The 22427-nt window shown below is 43.5% G+C and overlaps 1 protein-coding gene across 2 annotated transcripts; it reads left to right on the forward strand.

Annotated features, from left to right (window-relative positions):
- The first annotated feature begins 7599 nt into the window (after positions 1 to 7599).
- On the forward strand, positions 7600 to 15872 carry LOC119543189 (retinol dehydrogenase 16-like). Of its 2 annotated transcripts, XM_037847900.1 has the most exons (5): positions 7600 to 7756; positions 9536 to 9852; positions 11720 to 11978; positions 13303 to 13466; positions 14016 to 15872. In XM_037847900.1, the coding sequence occupies exons 2-5, from the start codon at positions 9540 to 9542 to the stop codon at positions 14231 to 14233; spliced, it is 954 nt and encodes a 317-aa protein (XP_037703828.1). In that variant the 5' UTR covers positions 7600 to 7756; positions 9536 to 9539; the 3' UTR covers positions 14234 to 15872. The 2 variants fall into 2 exon arrangements, with proteins under 2 accessions (XP_037703828.1, XP_037703829.1); XM_037847901.1 differs by lacking the exon at positions 7600 to 7756 and having other exon boundaries at positions 9422 to 9852.
- Positions 15873 to 22427: the final 6555 nt, after the last annotated feature.

A 22427-nucleotide genomic window follows, 5' to 3' on the forward strand; every position in this document is an offset into this window, starting at 1 on the left:
GAATAACTTCCAGAATGGCCTCTCAACTCCATTTGACATCTCCTAGCCACTGAAACTTTACTTGCTGTCATTTCTTTCCCCCTTTTGGTCAAGAAGGCATTCTCAATCCCATGATGCCAGGGCCAGGCTCATCCCTGGGAGTCATGTCCCACATTGCCAGGGAGACTTATACCTCTGGGAGTCAAGTCCCATGTAGGGGGCGAGGTAATGAGTTTATTTGCAGAGTTGTCTGAGAAAGAGGGCACATCAAGCAACAAAAGAGGTTCTCTGGGGGGGACCCTTAGGTATAATTATAAGTAGGCTTGGCTTCTCCTTTGCAGGAATAAGTTTCATATGGACAAGCCCCATGATCAAGGGCTTGACTCATCAAACTGGGAGTACCCAACGCATATGTGAATATCAGGGATTCCCCAGGTAAGGAAGTTTAGTATTTCCACATTTTCCCCCAGTACCTCAAAAGGACTTTGCGAATACTTTTTATTTTTGGCCCCAAATACTCTGGGATGTATCAAGGTATTACATTAACCTGTGCAGAATAACAAGATCTCATTCCCTATTCTAGATTCCATGTAATTATGTTGTTTGAATAAACTGACCATACAGGTTAAGTTAGATAGTGTGCTGCAGAGAATACAATTTTTGTACCAAATAAACATTTCTTAAATAACATTTAAAACTCAGAATAAATGTGACTGCTGTAAGAGCTTACAATCTATGAACCTTTACAATGTTATTGAACATTCTGCACTCCTATATTGTTGATTGCCCAATCTCTGCCCACGTTTTTCCCCCTGACAACCTAGATAGCAGATATCTTAATCTTATCTGTAAGTTAATATTTTACCCTTAGGATTTATGTTGTAAATTTTTTTTGTGGATAACATATAAAGTTGAAAAGGTTGCCTTGTATTCTTAACCTGATGGGTTTTTTTTTTGTTTTCTAGATCATGAACATATTTTATATCTTTTCAAAATCTTTTTCTCTATTGAGATAATTATATTGTTTTAGTCTCTTATTCTGTACAGTTGATGATTTCCACTGACTGCATTTTTGAAAGGTCATACCAACCCTACTTTTTGAAAATAAATATTACATGGTGATGATATCTTAATCTTTTACAAATCACTAATTTTGATTCAGTAATGTTTTGTTCAGAATTTTTTGCATCTGTGCTTGGGTGAAAACTTAGATTGTTGTTTAAGACTATACATATCCCTCTAAGCATGGCTTTAGTTGTATCCCCCTTTTTTGAAATGTAGTAGCTTTATTATCATCCACTTTGAAATATTTTCTTATTTCTATATGCTATATTTTCGACCCATAGATTATTTAGAAGTCTATTCCTCCATTTTCAAATATTTGGGTGGATTTTCTAGTTACTTTTCTGTTACTGGATTTTAGCTTAATTACACTGTTTTATTGAATACTTCCTTATGAATTTTTTTGAGAATAGCATTATGGACAATCATAGGATAAGTTTCTCCAGATATTACATATTCAGTTGAAAAGAATATGTCTTTTGCTCTTGTTAGGTGTTAGTGTTCTTTAAATGTCAATTAGGCCAAAATTTTTAAAGCATGTTATTTAGGTCTTCTCTATCACTGCTGATTTTTTGTTTGTGTGTTCTATCTGTTACTGAGAGAAACATTTTAAAAGGTTCAACTTGATTGTGGATTTGTGTATTTCTCCATTTGGTTCTGTCTTTTGATGGATATATTTTGAATTTATGCTATCTGGCTATGTGTTTAGCTCATAAATATCTATGAATATTATCTATTTCTGTTAAATTGACTCTTTTATCCTTATAAAATCTCCCTCTTTTCCTCTAGTAATACCTCTTCCCTTAGGTCTACTTTGTTTAAAATTATTATAGCAACATTACTTTTACATTGCTGAGAGTTTGCCTGGAATATGTTTTTCTATGTTTTCTATGTTTCTGAAAATGTTTAAAGCCTTGTTCATATATTTAAGGTCTATTTCTTAAAATCAGTATGTAGTTGTTTTTTTTAAAAATACATTTTATAGATCTCTTTCATTTGAAATATTAATTCATTCACATTTAATATCATTAATGGTATGTTTTTGTTAAATTAATATGTTCTTGTTTAAAATTTTGTGTTCTATTTGCCCAGTCTCTTTGGTTCTTTTCTCTTCATTTGTTCTGTTCTCTGGGATTATATTTTTTATCGTTCCATTTCTCCCTCTATATTGTTGTTAACTATAATTCTTTTAAAATTTCTTATAGTTATATTATGGCTCAGCATAAGAGATTTCAACACACATGCATCACGTATTATATTCTACCTTAAATTAGTTCTTTTACTACTTTCTGGATATAAAAACCTTATAGTGTTTCCAGTTAGTTTACTTTTCTCCCTCCTTAAGTGGTATTGCTGTTGTGCATTTTAAGTCTTCATTTATCTTAAACTCAGAAAAACTATTCTTATTTTGAAAAGTCAATATTCATTTAGATTTATACCTCCTGGTGCTCTTCACACCTTCTTGCATGATGCTGATCTCTCTTGGATCATTTAGCCTCTGTTTGAAGAACACGTGAGAGAGTATTTTTTTCTTTTAGTTCACCTTTCCTCATGAAAGTCTCAATTTCTCATTATTTGAAAGGACTTTATTTTGCTTTCATTTTTAACTGACTTTTTGGTTTAGTATAGGTGGATACTGTTTTCTTTGATCTCTTTAAGAATCATTCAGTTGCCGTTTGACTTATCTAATCTCTCCTGAGAAGTCAGCTGTCAGCCTTATTGTTGCTGTTTTGAACATATCCCCTCACCCCCACCCCCAGTCTGGCTGCTTTATAAATTTTCGCTATGCCTTTGGTTCAGGGTAGTTCTACTATGATGTGCCTAGGCATGCTTTCTTGAGGTGTTTGGAACTCCTTGAGTAAGTGACTCCTAATGTTTTCACAGTTTGGAAAATTCTCAGACAGTATTATTTTCAGAAATTGATTCTGTATGAATTTTTGGTTCCCTCCCTCTGGAACACCACGTATACATAAGGGAGACATTTTTCCATGGCCCACATGTGTCTGAAGTCTTTTTCTGTACTTTCAATTACAGCATTTATTTCTCAGTGTGCTTACACTAGAATATTTTCTACTGATCTGTATTCTATTTCACTTTCCTAATTTTTCCTTTTACTTTGTCTAGTCAGCCAAAATATCTATTTGTGTGTGTGTGTTTATAAACATTTTTAATGGGGAAAAACACATCGCAATACAACTAGTATGTTCTCATCTAGCTAGGGTAAAGCAAAAATAATGTATATTGATTGAAAAAAAGGCTGAAGATATACATAGTAATCTTCAAATGGTTACTTTAAGTAGTGTGGTAGACTTATAGAAAATGTTTTTTAACTTTTTGGTTGTGCTCTAAATTTTATACAATGAACATGTATGAGTTTTGTAATAGAAAACCCCCACAGTACATTTCCAAGAGTGGAATTGCTATGTCAAAAGCAAAGAATGTTAACATTTTTGTGTAATAAGCAGTTCTTCCTGGGTTATAGTAACCTTGTTTATCTCTCTTGTTTAGGTTCAAAAAACTTTCTCTAATACCTTGATAGGGACCATTATTTTTCTTATTTCACAGATATAGCTAACCTTACAATTCTTTATTTTTGGTCTCCTTAATATTTCTTTATTTTCAGGTCTCTTAGAAACAGCAGGTTGTTGGATTCCATTTTTTTAAAAAACCCACTTAATGACTTTTGGAGTTACTGTGTCTCAATGATTTAGAAGCTTTTGTTTTATTGACATAGTAACTTAGGGGTGTGTCCTTCAGGAAATTACTTAATGTGTGTAGGGGGTAAGGGATATTTTGGGTGTTCTTTTTTACTTTTATTTTTATTCTTCTTCTTATTTTTTTTTTGTAATAATGAAAATGTTTAAAAATTGATTGTGGTGAATGTGCAACTATCTAATGGTGCTGTGAACAATTGATTGTACACTGTGGATTGTATATTGCATGGTATGTGAATATATCTCAATAACCTTAAAAAAACCCACTTCATTCCATTTTATGGCTGAATAATATTCCATTGTGTGTATGTGCCACATTTTGTTTATCCATTCATCAGTTGAAGTACACTTGGGTTGCTTCCATTTTTTTGGCTGTTGTGAATAATGCCACTTATTGTAACCAAAAAATTAGGATTTAAGGACTGATTATGATTCCTGAATCATTATATAGATATTCCTTTTTACTTCCTGGTATATTAGAGTAGGCAGAGGGAAATACCTGAAACCTGAACCGTAATCTAACTGCCTTGATCTCTGATAATGATTGTATAACCTTTATCTTGCGCCCTTCTGTGCTGGTTTGGATGTATTATGGCCCCCCAAATGCCATTATCTTTGATGCATTCTTGTGGGGGCAGATTGATTAATCTTTTTGATTAGGGTGTGACCTTTTGATTGGATGTTTCCATGGAGATATGACCCACCCAACTGTGGGTGATGACTTTGACTGGATAATTTCCACGGAGGCATTACCCCACCCATTCAGGGTAGGTCTGAATTAAATCATTGGAGCCATATAAATGAGCTGACAAACAGAAGGAACTCAGTGCAGCTGTGAGTGACATTTTGGAGAAATGCTGCAGCTGAGAGACACATTTTGAAGACTAGAATCCACTGCCTTGGTCCGGTAATACTATGAACACTTCGGGTGTAACAATGGTGTTCAATTATTTGTTTGAGTCTCTGCTCTCAATTCTTTTGAGTATATACCTAGAAGTTGTTACTGGACAAAGGAGGTGGATTCTTTTGCCCAATGTACTCAAGTGATTAATTCCTGAGATACTGGGTTTCAAAGAGAGAAAGAGTTTTATTGCTAGGCACGAAGCAGGAGAACAGATGGCCAATGGATCCAAAATCTGTCTCTCCAAACTGCAATAATTCTGGTAGTTTTATAGTATCAAAAGATGGGCAGGTTTTAGGATAATGTGTATAATGGCCCCAGATGATGTAATTAGAAGTGATTTAATTATTGAGCATGTGTAGATTGATTACATGCTTAGTCACAGAGCATATGTAAGAAAATGGCAGCCTTAATATGAGGATGGGTGTGATTTTTAGTATTATAATGAGATGTAGGTGACTTGTAGGTTAAAGTCTAAGCTACTGCGCATGTCAGATGGGCCCATTTTGGTTACATCCAGCTTCAGTTATCTAGATAACTTTGGACTTGGGGTGGGTTAGTTCTGGGCTGACCCAAGACCCTTCATTAATAAACATTAGGGGCTGTCTTTAGTGATCAAAAGACTTTAAAGTCAAAAAACCAGATAAATGTGTACAAGGGAAGGTTAGTCACAAGGTTTTCACAATCACAAGGGCACAAGATAAAGGCTATGCAATCATTATCAGAGATCAAGGCAGCTGGATTACAGTTCAGGTTTCAGGTATTTCCCTCTCTCTACCCTAATACACCAGAAAGTAAAAAGGAATATCTATATAATGATTCAGTAATCATAATCAGTCCTTAAATCCTAACTACTCGGTTACAAAGTGAGATTGCCGGGACAGATGACAATTGTATGTTAACTTTCTGAGGAACTGCCAAACTGTTTTCCACAGCAGCTGCACCATTTTACACTCTCACCAACAGTGCATGAGCATTACCATTTCTCTACATCGTGGCCAACACTTGTGATTTTCTGCTTTTTAAAATGATAGCCATTTGGTGGGTGGGAAGTGGTTTCTCACTGTGGTTTTATACCTAGGTTTTTAATGTTGAATGAGCATTTCAAGCTATGCAGCCTCCAGATATTCCTGAGATGGGTCCTTCCTTTGGAGGACTGTGGGCCACAATTGTTACTGAGCAGGGATGGGAGGTATAATGTTTCTGGGAATCCCCCTGGACAAGATGGATCAGGATCTGTGGGGGTATGTCTTGGGGACCTGAAAATTTTAGAGCTCAGGCCAGGAATGGTGAGCTGTGGAAATAAATTTGGGTTCTTATCATCCCAACTTAGGTCATACCTAAGTTGATGAAAATCATGGAAGAGAAGTGGAAGCCGACTCTGTGCTTTGTGAAGGGCTGCCTGGAGCATGCACCAATCTCCTCTAACTTACCTTGAGCAACATGCCGTCCTACCTGGTGGACACCTTGGTCTATTGGGTCTACTCAAGGCCGTATAACACCCAGTGAAGCCAGGACTGGGGTGCATGGTGAGGAGATTTGGGGTGCTGTGTGAAGTGGGATGTGCCAGGGAGAGGGAAATCAGGTGGATGGAGGGACTGGGGCACATAGCTCACCCCTTTCAATTGTTTCCTCAGACTTTTTCAGGGATATTTCTCAGGAGTTTTGAGATAGTAGGAGGACAGAACCAAGTTTAGCTGCAGAGTAACGGAGACCCAACTGCACACAATGGTGTCCTGGTGCCATCAGCAGCCACTGAAGGCTTTAAGGTGTGTGGGCCCTTCTGCCACCCTGAGGAATCTGCACTTTGGGGATGGGTGTGAGCAGCCCAGCCCACACCTGCTCAGCCTCCTGTCCTCCATAAAGTCTGTTTTGGCTGTGCCTGGGAAGGAAACTTGAGAAGCTTGTGCCCTTCTCTGAAGTTACCTTTCAGCATTAGAGGGTGGGGGAGTGTGGAGGTGAGGGGACAACACCAGCCAGAGCACACAGAACTCAGGTGCTCACTCAGCATTACTGGCTGGGAAAGGGAGACCTCAAAAGGGATCCTACTGTGGACAAAGAAACTAATTTTTACTTGGTCATGAAACCATGTATTTCCTTCGAGTATTTTTGTCTTACAATAAAAGTTTAAAAGTTTATCTGTGTCCAGTGATTTCAACTGTGGCTTTGGGGAGGAGTAGACAGTGGTGAATGAGAAAGAAGATGAGTCAGGTGCCTATGGGAGTTCAAAGGACCAGTGGCATGACCTGGGGAGAAATTTGAAGAGGGAAGTTGTGTTCAGATACCCTTTCATGACGTCAGACAAATGCAGGTTCTCTGCCTGATGCACTCAAATGACCAATTCCTGAGACAACAGGACTTCCAAGAGAGAAAGAGTTTATTGCTATTGGCCCAAAAATCTGTCTCCCCGGGTCTAAGGAGTCCAGGGCTTTTAGGGATTCAAACAAGGGGAATTGCAGTTATTACCACTACACTAGTAAGTACACAGGGCTGAGCCTCGGCTAGAATGACCATTACACTAGCAGATATACACAAGGATGAGACAGAGTTTCAGTAATTTCAGGTATTACCTTTTGGCTAGTCTACAATACAGAAAGAAAAAAAAAAAAAGCCATCTATATAATGATTCAGTAATCGTAATCGTCTGTTAATTTCTTGGGTCCAGGACTGGAAACAGGTTTGCCCAATTCACCATCATTGACGGTCTGTTCAGGCACCCAGTTACGTTCCCTGCACCTCCGTGTCTTCAGCAGACCTATCTACTTGGAGAAAGTAGGGCAGGTGCGCAGCGCCCTGACGCTGATCCCCACGTGGCTGAGCCGAGGCTCCCCTGGGAGACCCCTCCCTGCAGGCGGCCCGCCGGCCTCTGCCGCGCTCTGTCTCACCACCAGGGGGCGGCGCCTCCCCTCCCGCGCCCGGAGCCTAGGTGTGCGGCGCTGGCCGCGGCCAGGCAGTGGCTCCGGGGACGCGGGCGGGGCTGCCTGTGTCGGAACGGAACGCCCTGGGCGGGAGTCGCAGTCCAGGGACTGGCGGCTGTGCAGTCTCCATCCGGGGAGCTCCTCTAAGGGACTTCTCTTTCTCTGGACCCCCTGGATTCCAAGTGAGTGAGTCTGTCCCACCCTCCCGCTCCTGGAGCCACACCTCCAGCCCTGACCTCGTTGCACACAACGGAATTTCTTGGGGTTTTGCAGACTGCGGAAGGGACTTTAAGGTTCTGACAGGAGTTATATTGCTTTCAGCCTTAACAAGAGTGAAACAGCAGGGGTGGTGGCAGCGGAATGTTTTCGCTGGATGGCCCCTTGGACTTTTTGGGGTTTAAGGAAATTGCGGTTTCTGAGGGGAAAAAAAATCCAACTTGTTCTGAGTAAAGAACACCTGAGCCTGCCCGTAATATTTGTACTCTCCTTTGCACAGGTTCAGAATTTCTAGGGCTCCTTCTTTCCTCCTCTGCCGTTTTCCCCCTGCCTCTCCCTCTGCCTTCCTGGTAGGAGGTCCTGGCAGTCCCCCAGGAAGCAGGGAGATGCTGGTTTCTGCAGGAACAGCCCATGTCATGCTGTTGCTGCAGCACACCTTGAGAGACACACTCTTCCAGGACTGTCAGCCTGCTTCTGGGGTGTACCTTCAGGCAGAGGCTGGAATTAGTGCCCCATGTCTGTCTGTCCAGCCTGTGCTCCCGGGTGTTACAGGGAGGGTGTTTGAACCTCCTCTTCCCTCTCCCAGTCTGTTTCCTCGTCTTCCTTTAGACTAAAAAGGACATGAGGAGACACCCAGGCCAACAAAATCCTGGCTCCTTCTGCCCCTACCCCACTCCCCTTGCCCCATCCCCTCTATGGCCCCTGGCCCTGGTGAGAGGTAGCAACATTTTTCCCGGGCATCACTCTGTAGGTCCCTTCATGTAGAGTTCTTAAGTGGCCCAGGGGCTTTAAAAGTCCTCTTCTCCAGCTCTTGAGGGGGCCTCTCCCCCCTCCTCTCCATCGGCACCTTGATCCCAACTGATCTAAGACCTTTCCATTTACTACAGTTGAGAGCCTGCTCCGGTTAGGTGAGGATTTGGACCTCCCATCCCTGTTTTCCTTGGGATGATTTCTGCTTTTGAGTCACACATCCCAGTGGCAACGTGATTGGACACTGGAACTAGGGAGAGGGCAATTTGGTGAGGTGAAAGGCTAAAAACTGAACCCACCCCGCACAAGTCATTCCATTCAACCCTCCCGACAACTGAGAAAGCGCACTGCTGTGTGTCCCCAGCCACCATTCAGGTCCCCCCCACCCCTTTTCTTTTGCTTCTGTGTCAGAAACCCCTTTGTGATCCTGTACTCCTTTTGGCCCAAGAGTACTATGTTTGGAGGGACCTATTCTTTTACACTGTCTATCTTCTCCTTCTGAACCCAGAAAGACTGATGGTGACTGACGGTTTCTAAGGAACAATATTTTGTGTGCTAAGCAGATGAGTGAATCCATGCTCAGAGAGGGATTTGAATCTAAATGTGTCTTGAACATACAATAGCTTCCTAGTAAGAACATCCCCTGGTCAGGAAGACGGGGTCCCAAGTATGTTGGTGAACAAGGCAAGTTGAGATGGTTCTGAACCTTGAAATCTGTCACAGTGGCTCGTGTGTGTGTGTGTGTGTGTGTGTGTGTGTGTTCTTTCCAGGCTTGATTTAGAATTTTCAAGGGCTTCTATCAGATCTTCCAAAAGTAGTCCAAAGGGCAGCAGGTGGGGCCCAGAATTTATACTGTTTCAGAAAGACTTTGATCAGGGGAGAAATTCAGGACTCCAGGCCAGAGAGAGTGGAGACTAGCCTGCCTGCACAGCCTTCCAGATTGAGGAGGCCAGATCTTTTTCTGACCCTAGCCTTTCTGTGTCTGTCCCCTGCAGAGAAATGTGGCTCTACCTGGTGGGCCTCGTGGGCCTGTTCTACCTTCTGCGCTGGTTCCGGGAGAGGGAGGTGGTGAGCCACCTCCGAGACAAGTACGTCTTCATCACGGGCTGTGACTCGGGCTTCGGGAACCTGCTGGCCAGGCAGCTGGACCTGCGAGGCCTGAGGGTGCTGGCTGCATGTCTGACGGAGAAGGGGGCTGAGCAGCTGAGGGACCGGACATCAGACAGGGTGGAGACAGTGATCCTGGACGTCACCAAGACAGAGAGCATTGCTGCAGCCACCCAGTGGGTGAAGGAGCACGTGGGGGACAGAGGTACCATGTGGATCCTCATATCCATTTGTGTTTTTTTTTCTGTGTAAAAAAGAGCCCTCTTTGCTGCTACTTGGGAAAATTTCTAAAGTTTTTATTTTTCCAAGCCTTTAACTAATACCAGCCATCTCTCTCTCACTCACCAGCCAAAAGAGTTCCTTCTCTTTTCTACTCTCACTGTTCCTTCCCCACACCCCAGAATTGCAGCTAAATATCTCTGGTGAGAGTTTGCACTGATGAGACTTTGCCCCTCTGGAATTCATGTCTAGCCTCTCTGCCTTTTGCTGCTGCTTCCGAAAGGAGAAGTTCTGGAGTGGTAGGCACTGGTGCCAGGGTTAGTATCAGGGCAGCCGTTCCAGAGACTAAGCACCGCTCTGAAGGTTTGCCTGGGTGGTTGGTGGCAGTGCTGGAACTGTTGTCAGTTTCTCAGCACTGTGACATCTTATGGCAACCCGCAGTCATCTGTTCAAAGAGTTAAGATCATCCCATATTCAGATGAGGGCACTGAGCATTAGGAACTTGCTTTAGGACAGTCAAATTAGTAGTTACTTCTTTCTTCATACATAATATTTAATGTTTTAGAATATCTATTGTTTTAATGCAGTGGCTTGTGTGTGTGTGTGTGTGTGTGTGTGTGTGTGTGTACTTATTTAAACAGTACTTTATGACTTGATGTGGAAATTGTTTTCAATACTTTATTGTCATAAACAATGTCATGTTGAACCTCTTTTATCCTAAATCTCTACCTTCATAAATATGTATAGTGATTGGATTCTTAGAAATAAAATATCTGGGTCAAACAATTGGCACTTCTTTGAGGGCTGGGAGTGTTTCAGAGGAGTGGAGGATTCACCTCTCGGGCTTTATTCTCCCCGCAAAACTCCCAGGGCGACACCTGCCCCCTCCTGCCCTGCCTCAACAGCAGCCCACTCCTGCTGTTCCGAGGGCTGCCGGTTGGTAACTCTGTCTACATTAATTCTTTGGAGTTTGGTCTTTTTTTCCCTGTGAGTCCTTCAGGGAGGTTTCCAGAAAGCTGGTGGTCTAGGGAAAGCACAGGGGTGGCCTTCTGGGAGGGTGGGAGCAGAGGGTGACATTTTCTGGGACAGAGAGTGGAGTCTGCCCGCTGGGGGCTGGGGTGTGGCTGCCTCACGTCCTCCCCAAAGCCTGCTCTGGGCATTCACCCCAGGGTGAGCACTGGACTCCCCGGGGCGTAGGGTGGCCTTTGCTTCCTGTGAGGGTGCTGCCCCGGATCGATATGTGGTTTCAGGGCCAGTCTCCTGATGTCAAATGCCAGCCTGTTCTCCCAGTTGCCCCAAACCTCAGATATCAAGTATGTCTTTCCCAACTGAGCCATGCCCATGTATTATCCTTGTCTCTTTCTCATTCTCTCTCTCTCTTTTTTTTTTGTCTTTTCTCTTTTTTCTCTTCCTCTCTTTTCCTCATTCCTTCTCTCTGTGTGTCTCTCTTTCCTTAATAGATCATTGCTGAGCACTCAGTGTATAAGGTATCCATAAAATCTGAAAATTGTGGTAATTATATTTAATGCCTTCTAAGACATCATTCATGTATATAATAAAACATTTTTATCTGTACACCTGTATTTCCTCAACATCAGTTCCTGCATCCATCAAATGGGTGGTTACCTGTTGTCTAACGGGCGCTGGGTATGAAAGCAGGGCTTCTATCCTCTAACAGAATACAGGCTCTGCATCCCTTCACCCGCCCTGTAGAACCACGTCTTTATTTAACGAACCCTTCGCCTCACATCCAGCCTCTACCATGATGTTTCTACTCCACTGTAGTGTGCATTGGATCCATAATTGGGTCCACTCTGGACATTGTTGCTATTCGATCTTCCCCTTATCTCCAGGGCTCTGGGGCCTGGTGAATAACGCTGGCATCTCCGTACCCACGGCACCCAACGAGTGGCTGACCAAACAGGACTTTATGAAAATACTTGATGTGAACCTGCTGGGAGTGATCGAGGTGACACTGAGCCTGCTGCCCCTAGTGAGGAAGGCGAGGGGCCGCGTGGTCAATGTCTCCAGCATCATGGGCCGGCTGTCCCTTTACGGTGGGGGCTACTGCATCTCCAAGTATGGCGTGGAGGCCTTCTCAGACTCCCTCAGGTATTGAGCTGGGCCTTCCCTGATTCTCCTGCTTCTAGTCTACTGGGGAGCCTTTTTAAGGACGGCTATTTACTCCCAGCCCTGGAGGTCCCTTCTTCAAGGTCCCCTCTCCCTGGCATGTGCTCCTACCTCCTCCCTGAATTTGCTGACCATTCATTGATTACCACCATTCTAGGTCCTGGGTGGAGCGAGGGGCCCCAGGCCAAGAGCTTAATTAAACAAATGCCTGCCCTGGAGGAGGGCATGCAGTTGGAGAGTGTTTGAAGCAGAATTGGAACCTGGGTAATTTGGCTCCAGAGCTCCTGCCACAGCTGCTATGATATTCAGTTTCATGGAGCACTGAGTAGGGTTAGGGCATTGACTCCATTCATCAGGTATTTACTTACAGGACTCTTCCATGAGTGCCAATAATTGCATCCTAGGACAACAAGATCAGGGCCCTTACCTAAATCCTCTCCCAGGTGAGAGCAGGACAAGAGGCAGAAATGTCTTTGCCACCTGGGGTAGTGCTTGTGTCTATGACATCCAAGGATACAGCCCCAGATTTAGGGGAGGGTCCTTGAGGTGGGGTCTGAGCTGAGGACTGAGGAACAAGGGTCAGCCTGGCAGCCTGTTGAAGAAGGGTGGGAAGGACTTTCTGGGTGTGGGAGCATCATCAGCAAAGGCCCGGGGTGGGTATTAGCATTTGGCCTGTGCTTTAGGACACTCCAGGGATAAGAGGACGTGACCAGATTTGGCTGGAAGGAGGCTGGGAGGTGGGCATGGCTGGGCCTGTGGAGGGCTTTTGGCCCAGGAAAAGTGCTGGATCTTCATGCTGTTGACCGTGGAACTCCATGGAAAGGCTTTAATCAGGGGAGCTACTTGGTGCAGTCAGCATCTAGAGTCTTTGCTGCCTGTGAGTGTGGGGGAGATAAGTCCAAAGGCAGAGAGATCCTCCTTAGAGGACAAGGCAAAGGCTCAGCTGAGAGATGACCATGAAGGTTGCTAGGGCAGGAGGGGAGAGAGGTGACTGAGGACTCGGGAAGAGGACAAATCAGCAAGGTTTGGGGTTGATGGGATGTGAGGGGAAATAGAGCAGATAGCATTTAAGCAGTGGCTTGCAGGCTAGGGAGGATTTAGAGCTAATGGGTTCACGTGTGTAGAATTATTTCAGAATATATTCAAACCCTATACAGAGGTAATGGTACCATTTAAAATGTTCTCCATGAGCTACTGCACTTTGCAGCTCCCCATTCTTTCAGCGAAGCCATTATGCTCCCCGGTTTTCAATTGGTGTGCCTCCCAAGGCCTCGGAAGCCCTTGCTCTCTCTGCTGTTTCTTGCAGGCGGGAGCTCTCCTACTTTGGGGTGAAGGTGGCCATGATTGAGCCCGGTTTCTTCAAGACTGAAATCACCAGCAATGAGGTCTTTTCACGGACCTTGCAGAAGTTGTGGGACCAGACTAGCACGGAGATCAAGGAGATCTATGGCGAGCAGTTCCTGGCAGACTGTGAGTGAGCTGTGGACAGTGGGGAGAGAAGCAAACCACTGTTGGAAGGCCTGGGTCCATCATTAGCTCCTCCCACAGCCTCAGAGTTTATGCTCCAGGCTCTGGGTCCTCCACAAGTGGGGAAGTTCACTCCATTCCCAGGGTCCCATGTTGTCAACTGGTGACTTCAAGAAAGGTTCCAGGCTTGTGAGAGTTGAGGACCATTTATCTGAATCCCTCATTATATGGAGTAGGAAATTGAAACCAGAGAGGGAAGACACCCATGGACTCATAACAAGCTGGTGTCAGAGACAGGTGATTTTCATCTGTTTACATTTATAGTATTGAGCGAGACCTTCATGCTTTGTAGTCTAGAGGTTGTCAGGCAGAGAGCCAGAGGTAGCATGGTATGTAGCAATTGTTCCTGCAAGGGTGGGGGATCTTTGGGGAGCCTAGCTGATTTAAGTTGGGGTCATGGCTTTGGAGCCACAAGAAAGCTTAGTCACCCTTCTCACTAAGGGCATCCCAGGGCAGGAGGAGGAATACATGGGTCCTTTTCATTCTTGACAGACAACAAATCTGCTGAAGTCATGAGGAAAAAGTGCTCAACCGATCTGTTCTTGGTGACGGACTGCATGGAGCACGCGCTGACCTCCTGCCACCCCCGCGCCCGGTACTCGGCTGGCTGGGATGCCAAGCTCTTCTACATCCCCATGAGCTACATGCCCACCTTCCTGGTGGATGCCCTGGCCTGTTGGTACTCCCCAGTGCCCAGAAAGGCCCTTTGAAGCCAGGACTGGGGTGCAGGGTGGGTAAGAGCTGTAATTGTGTGAGGGGGATGGGTCAGGGGAGGAAGTAGGGTGGAGGGAAGAAGCTCTCAAGTGAGCAGGACTCTTAGCTCACTCCCACCCACCTCCTGCCCCAGACTTCTCTCGGAACATCATTGGGATATTAGGAGGAAGCAACCAAATTTCACAAGGGAGAAATGGGGACCCAATAGCACAAACTGTTGCCCAGCGCCATGTGCAATCAATGATGGCTGTAGCTGTCTTGGCCGGCTTGCCTCCTTGAGGAATCTGCACTTTTATGGAGGGTGTGAGCAGCTTGGAGGAAGCCCAGCCCCAATCTGCTCAGCTTGCTGTTCCCTCCTGGGTGGGAGGGAGTGTTGGCTGTGGCCTCTCTACATCCTCCCACCGGATGGAAATGGCCTGGCGGTGGTGAAGACAATCCCTCCTTTGAAGATACCTGTGGGCATGGGTGAGGATGGCTAAGGTACCATGCCTGGACCATCAGATCTCCGGTGGGGCTGGCTGGCCTTGTTGACAGTGCTGTGTATATACACACCTGGGGTTTTTCACCCTGCAGAAATCTAAGGCTTTGATTCAGAGTCTGATCCTCCAGACAAGGAGGTTCTAGGTACTGGAAATCCCAATCCTGTAAGCTGGTCCCCAGTTTTCACTGTTTCCTGATGATGACACTGAAATTTGTTTCAAGGACTGCACCCCCCACCCCACCCCCATTTCTAGCATCACTCTCTCCTGCACACTATTTAATCTGGGCACAGCACCTCACTACCATACATTTCCACCTCAGGTTCTTTCCTTTTCTGGATGACTTTTTATCTCTTTGTCAGTTACTTTGCCCACTCCCCTGACCTGTTTTTTTGACATTGTTTTCCAAGGCCCTGGGCTCAGCTGGCTACTCCTCTCACATCTCATCCCTTCTCAGAGCCTGGGACTCTGCCCCGTGTCCTGCCTCCGGCTGCTGAGGGAACTTATGGTTTGTCCTCATCATTTGGCTGGACCTCAGGCTTGCCAAGGTTCACATCAGAACTCTTTGGGCTCCTGCTTCCCCTCCATGTCCCCAGAGTGTCTCCTCTCTTGATTTCTCCCATTGCCTACAGCCTGTGGTTCTCCCTGTCATTGGTTCCGTACTTAGGAATCCCTTTTTTTTTTTTTTGAGTTGCAAATTTTTTTCAGTATCAGATTTTGTTATTTGAAGTATGTAATTTTCAGTTAGTCTCTTTAGTCTAGCTCAGTTGTCCTTAATTATGGAATGAGTTGGAGGATAGGGGCAATCAATAGGCAAGGTAAAACAAAGAGCTGTGGATGAAGATGCATTAATATGTTGTTCCAAATGCATAAGAGAACTTTCTCCTCCAAAGAAATGCCTGAAGCCTCTATTTCACTTTTATTTGAATGTACTATTTGAGCCAATTGTCCAAAGTGCCAATTTAATATAAAATTATAACAGAATAAGCAACAAAACAGTATTTGATATTTCATTGTCTCACCCTTACGCTCAAGACTCACTGCCCCCCATCATTGATATTTATTGGACATAATGTACTAGGCACAATAGAACACACAGAAATAATTTTCCCCGGAATTTTTTTCTAAAAGAATAAAAGTACACTTCTCCTAATAAGGTATTTTAGTTTGGTGTTTACTGCAAGATCCTGAGGAAATGTTCTGTAGGATGATCTTTTGATAGAATTCAGCCTCATCATTATTTAGAGAATAGAGGAAGAGGGATTTAAAGGCAGACAATGAGAGACCATTCGGGATAGGTGAGTGTGGAAGGCAGAGTACCTGTCCCCAAAGACATCCGTGTCCTAATCCCTGGACCCTGGGCATATGTTGCGTTACATGGCAAAGGAGAATTAAGATTTCAGATGGAATTAAGATGCTAATCATTTGGCTTAAGATTGGAAGATCATCCTGGATTATCTGCCCGGGCCCATATAATCACAAGGGCCCTTATACGAGAGGAAGTCATGCTGATGTGACGTGAGAAGGATGGCTGGTTTTGAGGGGGAGGGGTTGTAAGCCAAGGAATGAGGGTGGCCCTGGAGGGCAAGGCACCTGGAAAAGGCAATGAAATGGAAACCCCTTCCCTCAGAACCTCCAGAAAGGAACACAGCCCTGCCAACACCTTGATGTTTAGTCTTGCAAGACCCGCATCAGACTTGCGACCTACAGAACTACAAGATAATAAATTTGTGTTGTTTTAAGCTGCTAGATTTATGACATTTGTTAGAAGCAATTAGAAACCAATATGGTAAGGTTTACAGGGAGGTAAATGCTCTCTCATCGACTGAGGAGGGATTTGCTGCAGTAAATAGAACTAGGAACTAATTTATAGGGTGCAAGCAAAAGAGGAGTGATGGCAGACCGTGATTGGGGGCAGAAAGATAAAGTGCCCATTTTGCAAGCACATGGCCCTCAAAGTAGGAGTGGCAGGTGACAAGACAGAAGAAGATGGAAGGCTAAAAAGGGAGGCTAATATTGTACACCTGACAAATAGAAGAAAGATTCAAAATCCAGGACAAGATATAAGATAGTGAGACACTCTTTAAGAAAGTATAGTTTAATGCTACCCAAATGCCACGATGGGCCAAGAACATTGCGGCTTCCTTAAGTTAGAAAATGCTATGTACCAAAAATTTAAATGGAACATACTACTTTATTTAGAGTGTTCTCCTCTCCACCAAACAGCAGTTCGTGTGTGTGTGTGTGTGTGTGTGTGTGTGTGTGTGTATTGTGTGTGTGCGCGCGAGCGCGCGCACGAGAGGGGAATGGGATATGATTGGGGACAGTAGTAATTATATTAGCAGTATTTTTGTTGTTAAAATGAACTTTGTATTTAAACTTGGTAAAAGCAAGAAAAATAAGGAACACATTTACAAAAATGTACAATTTCCTTTAGCGAGGTTTGAGAACCCAAAGATGCATTTATTTAAAACTATGAAGTAGTTGAAAAGCCCGTTCATAAAACTTTTTTTCTACTTATGTCAATTTTATGCTTGTAATTCATCAAGAAAACTTCATAAGACATTAAACAAAGCTAGCTATCATCTCAAGTTATATTCCCATTAACTATTTTTACAGCCACTCATGTTAGGCAAGTATAAAAAAAATCACAAAAAAACCCCTAAAAAAACTAAATAGTTTATAAAAAAATTTACTTTACTTGAAATAATTGATATCAAACAATTCATTTGTACTTCATCTTCACTTGTACATTTGTTCTTAAATGTGCAAGTTTTTAAAGTTAGATTAAAGCAGTTAACTACATATAAAATTGACTATAGCAAAAATAATGATAGCAGGGGGAGGATCTAAGAAGGTGGCATAGAGAGGTGTGAAATTTAGTCAGTTCCCTGAAACACCTAATTAACAATCAGGAACAACTAGTAAATAATCTGGAACAATTGCTGGGGGACAGACGTGACTGTCCACACATCATACACCAACCTGGATTGGGTGGAAAGCCTGAGATCACAGCATAAAATCTGTAAGTAAAAACTGCGGTGTGAAAGAAGGGGGAGCACAACTCCATCCTCAGTGTCCATGCAAAAGAAAGTTTTATTCTACTAATTTCTACAGGTCTTTATAGCATACAAGGTAGTCTTCTACGTGACTGTCCGCAGGTATTTCAGGGAGGGTGCATTCTCTCCAAAGCCATGAGGTGTATTTACATATCTTTAGTCTTAAGAGACAATTTCTTTGGGGGGCTAGACAGGAAACAGCAGGGGCAGGGGGCAGGAGGCAGGAGACAGGAGCATGGAAGGAGCCCAGCAAGAGCTCAGAGACTATTCCCTCATCTAAATTGCAGTCCGCTTTCAGACATGCAAGGCTTTTGGCCTTTTCCCATTCTGGAGCCCACCTTCAGGCTTCCAGATTTTGGGAAATGGGCCCTATGTATAATCTATTGAGCCAGGGGACCTTCTGTGTCTCCACACTGCGGAACCATGCCAGGAGCCCCATCTGCCCGCGGCAAGTCAAGCGGCAGGACCTCCCTGTGGGAGAAACCGGCATTCTCTGAGCAAGTGAACATAGCTCAGACCAGCTCCACCTGGGGTTGTAATTAACTAATGTGGACTGCTGAATACAAACTACAAATATAGACAAGCAGCAAAGTACCCTGAGGTCACTCCCAGTGGAGAGGAGGTGGGGCTGACAGGAAAAAATTAATTAAAAAAAGAAAAAAAATACAGAGACTTTTAGAGACTGAACTTAGAGAGGTGGAAAACACCTGTGCCCTGGGAGGTGGAGCCCATAAAACCAGGTGCTCTATCTGACAGATGGTTGAAATTGGGGGGCTATAGACAGGTTCTGAAAGAAGGTTTCTTTCCCTTTTTTGCTCTCTCAACCTGAGTGGCTCAGTGGAGCCTCAGCCATTTTCAGTTCACAGCACTCTGACCCAGACAGGGGTGGAGCTGACAGAGCCAGAGAGACAAAGAAACTAATGAAATGCAGAAGATAGCTCCCTAGGGGGTGTATCTTCCCTAAGAGGAAGGAGGTGGGGCCCAGCTCAAGGGCCTGCCCCTCCCTCAGCAAACTCTAAGACACACCCTCAGGGAGACTTGAAACTGAATATAATCCCATTCTGAGATCTGAACCCATTCTGGTCTGGGAAAATCTGACTGGGGTAATCAGGGAAGCCAGATGCCTAGACAACAGAGGACTACGAACTACACTGGGAAGGGCGGAGATATGGCCCAGTCAAAGGAACAAACTTAACACCTCAATCAAGATACAGTTGAGATATTGTTTCACTTTAATGAAACAGTCAATTAAAGATTTTCAAAGAAATATGTTAAATCAAACAAAAAACTAAATCAACGAGTTCAGGGAAGATATGGAAAAGAGATGAAGGATATAAAGAAAACACTGGGCAAACATAAGGTAGAAATCAGAAAAAGCAACTGGCAGAATCTACAGAAATGAAAGGCACAATACAAGAAATGAAAAACACAATGGAGGCATACAATAGCAGAGTTCAAGAGGTGGAAGAAAACAGGAACTGGAGAATAAGATACCTGAAATCCTACACACAAAAGAACAGATAAGGAAAAGAATGGAAAAATATGAGCAACGTCTCAGGGAATTGAATGACAACATGAAGTGCATGAATGTACAGGTCATGGGTGTCCCAGAAGGAGAAGATAAGGGAAAAGGGTCAGAAGCAATAATAAAGGAAATAATCAATGAAAATTTCCCATCTCTTATGAAAGACATAAAATTACAGATCCAAGAAGCACAGCATACCTCAAACAGAATAGATCTAAATAGACTTACTCCAAGACACTTAATAATCAGATTATAAAACATCAAAGACAAAGAGAGAATCCTGAAAGCAGCAAGAGAAAAGCGACTCATCACATACAAAGGAAGTTTGATAAGACTATGTGCAGCTTTCTCAGTAGGAACCATGAAGGCAAGAAGGAAGTGGTGTGATATAGTTAAGATACTGAAAAAGAAAAACTACCAACCAAGAATCCTACATCCAGTAAAACTGTCCTTCAAATATGAGGGAGAGTTTAAAATATTCTCTGACAAACAGTCAATGACAGAGTTTGTGAACAAGATACCTGCTCTACAGGAAATACTAAAGGGAGCTCTACAGACAGATAGGAAAAGACAGGAGTGAGAGGTTTGGAACACAATTTTGGGTGATGGTAGCACAACAATGTAAGTTCACTGAACAAAGATGACTGTGAGTATGGTTGAAAGAGGAAGGCTAAGAGCATGTGGGGCACCAGAAGGAAAGAGGAAAGATAAAGACTGGGACTGTATCACTCAGTGAAACCTTGAGTGCTAAACAATTGTGATAAAATGTACAAATATGTTTTTACATGAGGGAGAACAAATGAATGTCAACCTTGCAAGGTGTTAAAAATGGGGTGGCATTGGGGAAAAAATACAATCAATCCAAACTAGAAACTATGGTTAACAGAAACATTGTATTATGCTTCCTTCAATGTAACAAAGGCAATATACCAAAGCTAAATGCATATAAGAGGGGGATATAAGAGAAGGGTAAGGGACTCTTGGCATTGGTGATGTTGTCTCTTTTATTGTACTTTAGTTTAATTCTATCTTTGCTTTTGTTGCTTTTTTAGCTGTCATTCTTTTCTTTCCTTTTCTTTTTCTTTTGTTTCTCTATCTCCTTTGACTGTTCCTCCTGCTTTGTGGAAGAAACGGAGATGTCCTTATATAGTGGTGATGGTGGTGAATACATAAATACATGATTATACAGGGAACCATTGATTGTTTACTAAAATGGAATGTATGGTGGGTGAATGAAACCATCTTAAAAAAAAAAAACGGAATGATGAAGAAACCTTGAGGGCACTATATTGATTGAAATAAGTCAAACACAAAAGGACAAATATGTATGGTCTCACTGATATGAACTAATTATAGTATGTAAACTCATAGACATGAAATATAAGTTACCAGTATATACAACGAGCCTAAAGAATGGGGAGCGGTTGCATATTATGAACAGAATGTTTAACTAGGTTGAACTTAAGTGTTTGGAAATGGACAGAGGTGATGGTAGCCAGTTATTGTGAGAATAACTAACAGTGCTGAACAGTGTGTGAATGTGGTGGAAAGGGATAGCTTAGAATCTTGTATGTCACCAGAAGGAAATTTGGAGGTTAAAATATGGGAATTTATTAAACAGTGAATCTTGTGGTGGATAATGTCCAAGATTAACTGCACAAATATTAGAAATCTCTGTCACAAACTAGAACAAATGTATGACACCAAAACTAGAAGTTAATAATAGAGGGGTATATAGGGAAAAAATATACTATTGCAAACTATGTACTACAGTTAGTGGTATTTTAACTTTTTTCCATCAACAGTAACAAATGTACTATACTAATACCATGAGTCAATGATGAGGGGGGGTGGTTGTTAGGGGTATGGGAAGATTTGAGATTTCTTTTTTGTTTTTATTTTCTTTCTGGAATAATGGATGCATAGCTGTATGATGGTACCGTGGGCAATTGATTATGCACTTTGGATGATGATATGGTATGTGAACAATCTCAATAAAATTGAATTAAAAAATGAAAGCAAACATATCTTTACAAATAATGGATTGTGAAACTTTCTGCCCTTCTTCAGAGTAAATTGGATCATGCCTTTGGCTAAAGGAACAGTTCTACAGCTGTTGTCCTAAAGGTGTGCACACCTAAAGGTGAGCCACAGCTACACGAGGCTCATCATATAATATCCATGAGTTACCTATTTCTACCACAGCTTTGCAAGTGCTCTAAACCTTTCACTATCAACAATAGTTACACCTGTGGCTGGAAAAAATGATCCCTTTTATCCACCACCAGGACAAACCAAAATGAAGGCAGTTTTATTTTCTCACACATGAAACTATTTCAACAGTGGCCCTTGTGAAGCCACAAAGTACCAGAAGTGCTATGCCACACAATCACAACTTGTCTAAAAATTCCACATCCCTTTATTGGCCATGTCAAGATGGAAACAGAGAACTTCCCAAATGTTACCTGGCTTTACTCCCCTGATATAAATCATAAAAACCACACGGAGGAGAACCTAAGATGGTGACTAGGTGAGACAGGGCAAAAAAACACCTCCGTGAAAAACACTAGATAAAAATCAGAAAGTGACCCAGAATACCGGTATCAGCGATGTGCCAGCTGGACGAGGTCTGCTAGTACCACAGGGGCTGCATACTTGGTGAAACCGGGAGTCTGCATTCTGAAACGGGTGAGTAAGCTGGATGGAAGACCCGCAGCTGCGCTGCAGTGTGGGGAAGCCAGGGGTTGGCATTTGGAGACCGACTGGCTCTTTAAAAAAAAAAAAAAAAGGGAAAAACCCAGGAGCAGCTGCAGTTGTGACAGTGGGAACCACGCAGTAAAACACAGCAGAAGAGGACTGAGCTGGCCTCTCGGTGTCTGGCCTGGAGGATAGCCCGCTGCAGATACCCTCAGGGCCAGGGGAGTGGAGGGGAGAGCTGGAAGCAGAAAGAAACCCCGCGGCTTGCAGCTGGCTCCCCGGAGAGCTGGATAAACTCCTGCCCAGGGCCATGCCCACAGCCCAGAGCCCCGCCAGTAGTCCCAGAGCTGGGAAGGAGGAACTGTGCAAGGAGGGGGGGGTTGAGACACCCCATTCAGCCATCTTTGCATCAGGCTGAGAGCACCCCTGC

The sequence above is a fragment of the Choloepus didactylus genome, chromosome 8, assembly GCF_015220235.1.
Source record: "Choloepus didactylus isolate mChoDid1 chromosome 8, mChoDid1.pri, whole genome shotgun sequence".
Taxonomy (NCBI): domain Eukaryota; kingdom Metazoa; phylum Chordata; class Mammalia; order Pilosa; family Megalonychidae; genus Choloepus; species Choloepus didactylus.